General features: G+C 37.1%; 1 protein-coding gene across 1 annotated transcript; it reads left to right on the top strand.

Annotated features, from left to right (window-relative positions):
- Positions 1-218: 218 nt before the first annotated feature.
- LOC111396962 (homeobox-leucine zipper protein HOX32-like) lies at positions 219-6,656 on the top strand. Its single transcript, XM_023023600.1, has 18 exons — positions 219-448; positions 1,471-1,630; positions 1,841-1,953; positions 2,054-2,144; positions 2,246-2,341; positions 2,443-2,556; positions 2,660-2,743; positions 2,994-3,149; positions 3,240-3,314; positions 3,399-3,505; positions 3,773-3,962; positions 4,111-4,299; positions 4,506-4,586; positions 4,707-4,841; positions 4,939-5,264; positions 5,836-5,947; positions 6,050-6,199; positions 6,320-6,656. The coding sequence occupies exons 1-18, from the start codon at positions 219-221 to the stop codon at positions 6,464-6,466; spliced, it is 2,556 nt and encodes an 851-aa protein (XP_022879368.1). The 3' UTR covers positions 6,467-6,656.
- The last annotated feature ends 1,583 nt before the right edge of the window (positions 6,657-8,239 follow it).

The raw sequence follows: 8,239 nt of genomic DNA, 5'->3' as shown, positions 1-8,239 counted from the left end.
ATTGCTGTCTAAAATACAGACAAGGAGACCTATCTCTCTCTCTACATTTCACTTTCCATACCAACTGAGCTCTCTCTTTTCTTCTTGGCTTCACAATATCACAATCTTGATGAGTGAGAGAGGAAGAGAGCCTCCCTGCCTGTGCCTGTGCCTGTTCATGCAACTTCTACAAACACTTTAACAAACTCAAACGCCCAGAGTTTTGTGGGGTTTTCTGAATGGCGCTTTTGATGCACAGAGAGAGCAATAGTTGCGGAAGTTACAGTAAACAGCAAATGGATGCTAGCAAGTATGTGAGATATACACCAGAGCAAGTGGAAGCCCTGGAGAGAGTCTATGCAGAATGCCCAAAACCAACTTCTTTGAGAAGGCAACAGCTCATTAGAGAGTGTCCCATTCTTTCTAACATTGAACCTAAACAGATCAAAGTCTGGTTTCAAAACCGCAGGTATTTATTTATCCAAATATCACTAGCTCATTAGGGCCTTTTTTGTACTTCGTCTCTGGTGTTTATGAGGTATATTCGAGGTGTATAATATTTTTCTTTGAATCCAAGGTTTGTTATTTTTCCAGTTTTGTATCTCTTTAATTACCTTTTTGTAGATTCAGAATTAACTATTTCTGAATAGAAGCTTTCTGTAATTTTTTTTATAGGAAAAAGATCTACTTTCTTACAAGAAAAGCCTAAAAGGGCATTTTTCAGTTCTTGCCTTATCCCTGGATTTGGCTGTGTGGAAAATGTATTTTTCGGTTAGATTGTTTAAAGAATTTGGTCAACAACTTAGCTTTAGATTTGCTTTATCTTTTTGGTGAAGTTATTTTTCTTTACTATTGAAGGCCTGAAGTTTGCATAAAATGTTGAGAATGCAAATGAAATTTTTCTGTCTAAAAATGCAGTGTGATAAGGTTGGTTTGCTTCTATTTTCTTTATTTTTCTATTCTCTGATATGCAAAATTATATTGTGATGACCAAAACGTGTAATTGAATTATTTCACTTATTTTCATCATTTTTTTTTCCTTTTTTTATCATCCAGGTTTCTGTATGTTAATTAACATGTTCTTGATTTTGGTTTTAGTGACTTCCTCCCATCTACTTGATTTATAATTATTTGATTTAAAGCTTGAGGATTATTTTCATTTCTGCACTGAATCAAGTTACTTCATATTCTGTCCGTATCCTTCCTTCAAAGTATTATGTCAAATTTGTTACCTCAACTCTATGGCAGCTTTTCAATATGAGCAAAATGGTTGAAAATATTGTGTGACATTTATAAGTTCATTGTGATGATATGGATCCAGTTTTTACCTCACACTACAAGCCTAAAAAGCAATGTGTTCTTTTATGATTACCATAAATTGTTCTCCTGGTCACGAGTTGAATCGTCTCCTTGAGATAAAAAAGAATTGGCCAAGAACTGAAATATTGAAAGCGATCCATTAGAAAAACTACTTAAATTTTTCTTTTGTAGATGCCGTGAAAAGCAGAGGAAGGAAGCATCTCGTCTCCAGACTGTTAACAGGAAGTTGAGTGCCATGAACAAGCTATTGATGGAAGAGAATGACCGCCTTCAGAAGCAGGTCTCACAGCTGGTTTATGAAAATGGTTACATGCGCCAACAATTGCACACAGTGAGTTTTCTTAGTTTATTTGCCTACTAGGAATTCTGGTTTGAGCTCAGTATAATTTATTCTCACATCCTTGAGCAATGCTTCATGTTTTCCGTGAATTTCTTGAATAAATCAGCATTTATATGTGACCACCAAATCTTATTCTTATTCTTCTTTTTTTTTTTGGCCTTGTTTATTTTGCAATGAATCTCACGTTATGGTTTGTAATAGGTAAGTGCACCGACCACTGATACTAGCTGTGAATCTGCCGTCATGAGTGGTCAACAACAACAGAAAAACATAACACCTCAGCATCCAGAAAGGGATGCTAATAGCCCAGCTGGGTAATTGATGACGATTCCTTTTTCAATCTGAACAGCACACTATTAGTATTTTGGGTTGTTGGTCTAAACACTAATTGAAGCTTTTTCTTTTGTATCCCAGTCTTCTTGCTATAGCTGAGGAGGCCCTGGCAGAGTTCCTTGGAAAGGCTACTGGAACTGCTGTCGACTGGGTCCAAATGATAGGGATGAAGGTATGTAGTTAAATTCCTTGCGGTGGTCCTGATTCTCTTTTCAGATGTTTACTTGGATTAAAATTGTGTGCCTTCAACTGAAACATGTTATTTTCTTGTAGCCTGGTCCGGATTCTATTGGTATTGTTGCTATTTCACGCAACTGTAGTGGGGTAGCAGCAAGAGCCTGTGGTCTCGTGAGTCTTGAGCCAAGTAAGGTAATATTGTCTGTTCTGCTATTTTTTGTTTGCTATGAATGTCGAGATTTGTGTTTTACCATTTTTTGTTCCATTAAAACTCTAGAAACCTTTTTATGCAGGTTGCCGAGATTCTAAAAGATCGCCTTTCTTGGTTTCGCGATTGCCGCTGCCTTGATGTAATGAGTGTAATTCCTACAGGAAATGGAGGGACTATAGAGCTCATGTATATGCAGGTTTTTGTCTTTGCACAAAATTCTATCCTTGAACTTGGAATTTTCTTAGCTTCTAGGCTCTAGCACAGTGTGTAATTGGTTTTCAATGTGTTTTTTTCTTTAGACTTATGCACCAACAACATTAGCATCGGCTCGTGACTTTTGGACATTGAGATATACTACAAGTTTGGAAGATGGAAGTCTTGTGGTGAGCGCAATTCCAAAAAATTCTACTTCTAAATTCGTAGTTTAGAAAGCCGTCTGTTTAACTGTCCAATTGCAAGAGAGAATGAATAAAAGCTAAAACTTGCTGAAGTGAGTTGGGTTCCCTCCAAAGGAAACATCCTTTTGTAGAATTTCTTTAGCTATACACTTTTGATATATTTAGTAAGATGGATTCGACGGCATCAGACCATCATTTATGTATCATTTCTTTAACTCGATAAATGTTAATGCAGATATGCGAGAGGTCTTTAACATCTTCCAGTGGTGCCCCAACAGGGCCCACAGCTCCATGCTTTGTAAGAGCTGAAATGCTACCTAGTGGCTGCCTGATACGTCCTTGTGAGGGTGGTGGCTCCATCGTTCACATTGTTGATCATTTTGACTTGGACGTGAGAAATAAATTCATCTAGTTTTTTGTTTTTTTTATCTAATATTCTTTCTCCTAATTCCTAATGTATCTGTTATGTTTTTTTATACAGGCTTGGAGTGTTCCTGAAGTTCTGAGGCCACTTTATGAATCTTCTAAAATCCTTGCACAGAAGATGACTATGGCTGTAAGATTTTCTTTTTTTCTGCACATTGCTTGTTTCACTTTGTGCCATCTTAGATACTCAATGTATTCTCTATTTTGCATTCAGGCCTTGCGACACATAAGACAGATAGCGCAAGAAACCAATGGAGAAATTCAATGCAGTGGCGGTCGCCAACCTGTTGTTCTAAGGGCATTGAGTCAAAGATTGTGTAGGTGAGACATTTTGGAATGTGATTTAAAAAATTATGGATATTATTAATTTAAAAGGATAAAAATGGAACCTAAATATTTCCCACGTTATTCTTTCAAGACGATGGGGGTACTTTGTGGTGGTACTGCACCGATAATATACACATGTATTCCATTTTTTCCTGTTAAAGTAGTTATCTCTTGTACCAGATAATTCTTATATAATTCTGATGTAGCTTCGAAAGGTTTCCATTTGTTTTTCAATATTTCACAATTTTGGGACTGTATCAGGGGATTTAATGACGCTGTTAATGGGTTTGTCGATGATGGTTGGTCGATCCTCGGTGGTGATGGGGTAGAAGATGTAACCATTGCCATAAATTCATCTCCGAGCAAATTTCTTGGTTCCCAGCACAACTCTTTGTCCATCCTCCCTTCTTTTGGGGGTGTCCTTTGTGCTAGAGCATCAATGCTTGTTCAGGTTTGTTTTCATATATTAATTGTTCAAGGATGAAATAGGGTTTGTTGCTGATTTATAAGAAGGCTGTTTCCAACTTATCTTGTTTATAATTGGCTGTTGCGGTGTGTTGACAGAATATTGTTTACTTTTTTGGTAATTTATTACACAGAATGTTCCCCCTGCGTTGCTTGTTCGTTTTTTGAGAGAGCATCGTTCCGAGTGGGCTGACTATGAGATCGATGCTTATTCTGCCGCATCTCTTAAAGCTAGTCCTTATGCAGTTCCTTGTGCAAGGCTTAGCGGGTTTCCTGGCAGCCAAGTCATTTTACCTCTTGCCCAGACTGTAGAGCACGAAGAGGTACCCAATATGATTTTCTTTGACATTGTGTACAAATCTAACATGTTCAGTAGGACGGATTTCGTAGCACTCGACTAATCAAGGAAGAAATAGAAGCTAAAATTTTGTTTACTATGCTAGTCAGTCCTGCTAGTATGCATACCAAACATGCACGTAAGTCTTGCATTGACATTTTATGTCACTAAAGTCTTTTTGTTTGATCCTAGTTATTGGAGGTGGTTCGCTTAGAAGGTCATGCATTCTCACCAGAGGAGATAGCTTTGTCCCGGGATATGTACTTGTTACAGGTTTGTTCACTTTTTAATTATGTGTGATTTTTTTTACATCATGTTATTGTAAATAAAAAAGACACTGACTTTGGTTTATGTAAATTTTGTGATATTGATTTAAATTTGTTACAATGGCAGCTATGTAGTGGGGTTGATGAGTCAACTTCTGGTGCCTGTGCTCAGCTCGTCTTTGCACCAATTGATGAATCATTCGGTGATGATGCTCCTTTGCTTCCATCTGGTTTTCGTGTTATACCGTTGGATGCTAAAACAGTTGGGTGACCTTTTACTTTCAAAATGTCATTAGATTTCAATTAACTGTTGTATTGTTTCTGATTGTATAATAAATTTTATCTCGATTATGATGAAGGATGGGGATGGAGCAACTCGGACATTAGATTTGGCATCTACCCTTGAGGTGGGACCTAGTGGAGCTCGTACAGTTGGCGAAGTCGATTCGTGTAAGCAGAGTCTTAGGTCTGTTTTGACTATTGCATTCCAATTCACTTTCGAAAATCACTATCAAGACACAGTGGCTGCTATGGCCCGTCGATACGTGCGTAATATCGTGAGCTCTGTTCAGAGAGTTGCTATGGCAATTTCTCCGTCTCGACTCAGCTCCCAAATGGTACCGAAGACACTTCCTGGTTCACCAGAGGCTATTACATTGGCACGATGGATTTGCAGGAGCTATAGGTATAACTTTATATAATCGATTCATATTTAGAGATTGTTCCGTGGATTAGACCTTACTAAATTTAAGAGCAAAACTAAGTGTAACAAAACCGAACAGACACATTCACAATCACACACACGGTGTTCGCTTTCAGTGTGAGAACTACTTCCAATCTTCACTGCTCGTTTTCACTAAAAATGAGAAGAAAATTACATTTGAGATGCCAAGGCTCTCGCTTTACGTTAAAAAGGCTCCACCTATTAGCTCCACCTATTATTCTTTATCTCGTAGAAATAATAGGAATTATAATACAATATATGGATAGTATAATAAGGCCATGCAGTACAGCAAAGATGAATCATTAGAGTGTAATTGATGTACTAAGAAAGCATAAGCTTTGATAAATTATGGACCTCAGTGATTGTTTAGAAGCTTGACTGTTCGAGTCTGTTGCATGTTGGATTCTTGTAGTGATTTTGCCATGAAAGATTTTCTGAATATAATAAGTAAAATACAAACTATTGAAATAAAGCCACCCTTGGTCCATAGTAGAGAAATGCTCGTGCTTTTCTAATGCCTGTTGTGTATCAGGATGCACACTGGCGGAGAATTCCTTCAGATCGATTCGGAAGCTGGTGATGCTGTTCTGAAACAACTGTGGCATCATAGTGATGCTATTATGTGCTGCTCTGTCAAAATGAATGTTAGTGATGACAATGTTTTTTATCCTCAATTTTTTTCTCTAGGCTTCTGTTTTTTGTAGAAAAGAGAGAGCATTACGTGTTCAACTAATTTCTGGTTGCAGGCCTCTGCGGTTTTCACATTTGCAAACCAGGCAGGTCTCGACATGCTTGAGACCACACTTGTGGCACTTCAGGATATAATGCTCGAGAGGATTTTGGACGAAACTGGCCGAAAGCTACTGCTTTCGGAGTTCTCCAAGATAATGCAGCAGGTTAGTCCCTCAAAATTTGTCTGATAATTTTTTATTTTCAGAATATCATTGCTATTATGATTCCATTGTTTTTTGCCAGAAGATTAACTGTGTTCGTTTGTTATTTTTCTTGTAATACAGGGATTCGCCTATCTACCGGCAGGAGTATGTGTTTCGAGCATGGGCAGGCCTATCGCATATGAACAAGCCATTGCATGGAAGGTTCTCAACGACGATGACTCCAATCACTGCCTTGCTTTCATGTTCGTCAACTGGTCCTTTGTCTAAATGCAATAGATGAGCATTAAGACTTTGCAACACTCGGTAGCTTTAAGTTATGTACTGGTTTCTACTTTGTTGAAAGCACATATAACATATAACTAGGTTCAGAACTTGTGACGTATACCTTGTATCTGCTTGGATCTATGTTCGGTCCATACATCTATTTCCACTAATTCAAAAGTCACTATTGCTTCTCGACCATGACTTGCATACGACTGATTTCGTGTACCGCCGCTTTTGATCTTAAGCTCCACACATGCATTGTTTTCGTAAATTTATATGTTATACCTTTTGTCGAACGTTGGTCATTTGATATTCACCATTTCTAGCTCGATATTGCTTATAAATTGAGGGACGGAAGTTTGAAATTCTATGAGACTATATGACAAATGCATAGCCCATGTTTGCCTTCCATCAACCACCCAACTCATAATTATTATCCATTTATTCACTACTTAGTTTTTATCACATTTAATTAAATAACTTATAATGAAATCCAAACAAGCGCATCCAGAGTCGAAAATCGAGGCATTGTCTCTACGAACGTCTCTTTCATTCTGGTACGGTACAGAGTGCAGATAGAATTGTTCCTTTCTGTTTTGTTCATATGGTCCCGTGCACTTTCTTTCTCAACTTTCCCTTGCTCACTCTCCTTTTTCTGGTGAGAGAGAGATTCTGACAAGCGTGCAATTTGAGTCCTTTTCATGTCAGCACTGTTGTGTTAAAGAAAAAAACGGGTCTTGGGTTTATCAAAGCGATAAAGACAATGTGAGGTTCAATATCCAGAGAACGGATTAGGGTTCTAAGCAATGATGAACTTGACCAAATTTGCAGTTCTTTTAATGCTTTCTTGTGCTAGGGAAGAAGAGAGTTTAATTCAAATCATCCACATATTGTAGGAGAATTTGGTTAAAAGGTTTTCAACTTAATATTTCAAGTTTAAAATGCCTCAAAGTCTTCATTGATAAAAAGATATAGATAGAAGGATATATAAGTTGCTTTCATTGTTTTCAAATTAAAATGAGAGGAATAATATATTTTTTTGAAGAATGATTGGTTGAAAAAGCAAGAAAAATTTTCGATTTACGTTTTAATATTATTTTATAGAAGATTGTGTGACTGAAAATAAAAGAGAGAGAAATAAAATTTAATTTAATGGGAACCAAATGGGGCTCATGATCCATGCACCCGCCCCTATACCCCCCAAAGCAGTACTCTCCCTAGGCAAACCCCTCCTTCACCTGTCTTCCCGTGTATGTCTATCCCACCTTGGCCAATTCCTACCTGGCTAAGCCCCACGGTGCACAACACAATATGATATATGAGGGTGTTTGAGCTTCATTTTTGTGAAAATTTTCATTTTAGAATAGAAGATTAATGAGAAATTGTGGTTGAAAAAAAAGAAAAAGTTACTTGTAATATTATTTTAATAAATAATGTGTGGTTAAAAAAAGAGAGAGAAAAATATATTTTTAAAAAAATGGGAATCAAACAATGCCATAGTATATCCTATGTACAGCCTTCTTTGTGTCAACCCCTTTGCATTTGAGCCCCCCAATCAATATCTCTCACCATTTCCTTTGTAGCTTGCTCAGAAGGAAACAAATATTTATAATAAAATAGTATTTAGGGGGTGTTAGGATCACATTATTCCAAAAAAGTATATTCTTAAACAGTGATTTCACATCATTTTAATCACACATTTTTCAATAAAATAATATTACACGCAGATCAAAAAATTTTTCTTATTTTTTAACCACACATTTTTCATCAATACAC

The sequence above is a fragment of the Olea europaea genome, chromosome 7 (genome assembly GCF_002742605.1).
Source record: "Olea europaea var. sylvestris chromosome 7, O_europaea_v1, whole genome shotgun sequence".
Taxonomy (NCBI): domain Eukaryota; kingdom Viridiplantae; phylum Streptophyta; class Magnoliopsida; order Lamiales; family Oleaceae; genus Olea; species Olea europaea.
This window is presented reverse-complemented; position numbering and strand designations above follow the sequence as displayed.

What these genes read in the sequence shown, in the direction of transcription:
- LOC111396962 (XM_023023600.1), top strand. Translation starts at nt 219, where the DNA reads ATGGCGCTTTTGATGCACAGAGAGAGCAATAGTTGCGGAAGTTACAGT. An exon ending in GTCTGGTTTCAAAACCGCAG is followed by an intron (nt 449 to 1,470) that starts GTATTTATTTAT and finishes TTTCTTTTGTAG; the next exon opens with ATGCCGTGAAAAGCAGAGGA. An exon ending in TCCAAATGATAGGGATGAAG is followed by an intron (nt 2,145 to 2,245) that starts GTATGTAGTTAA and finishes ATTTTCTTGTAG; the next exon opens with CCTGGTCCGGATTCTATTGG.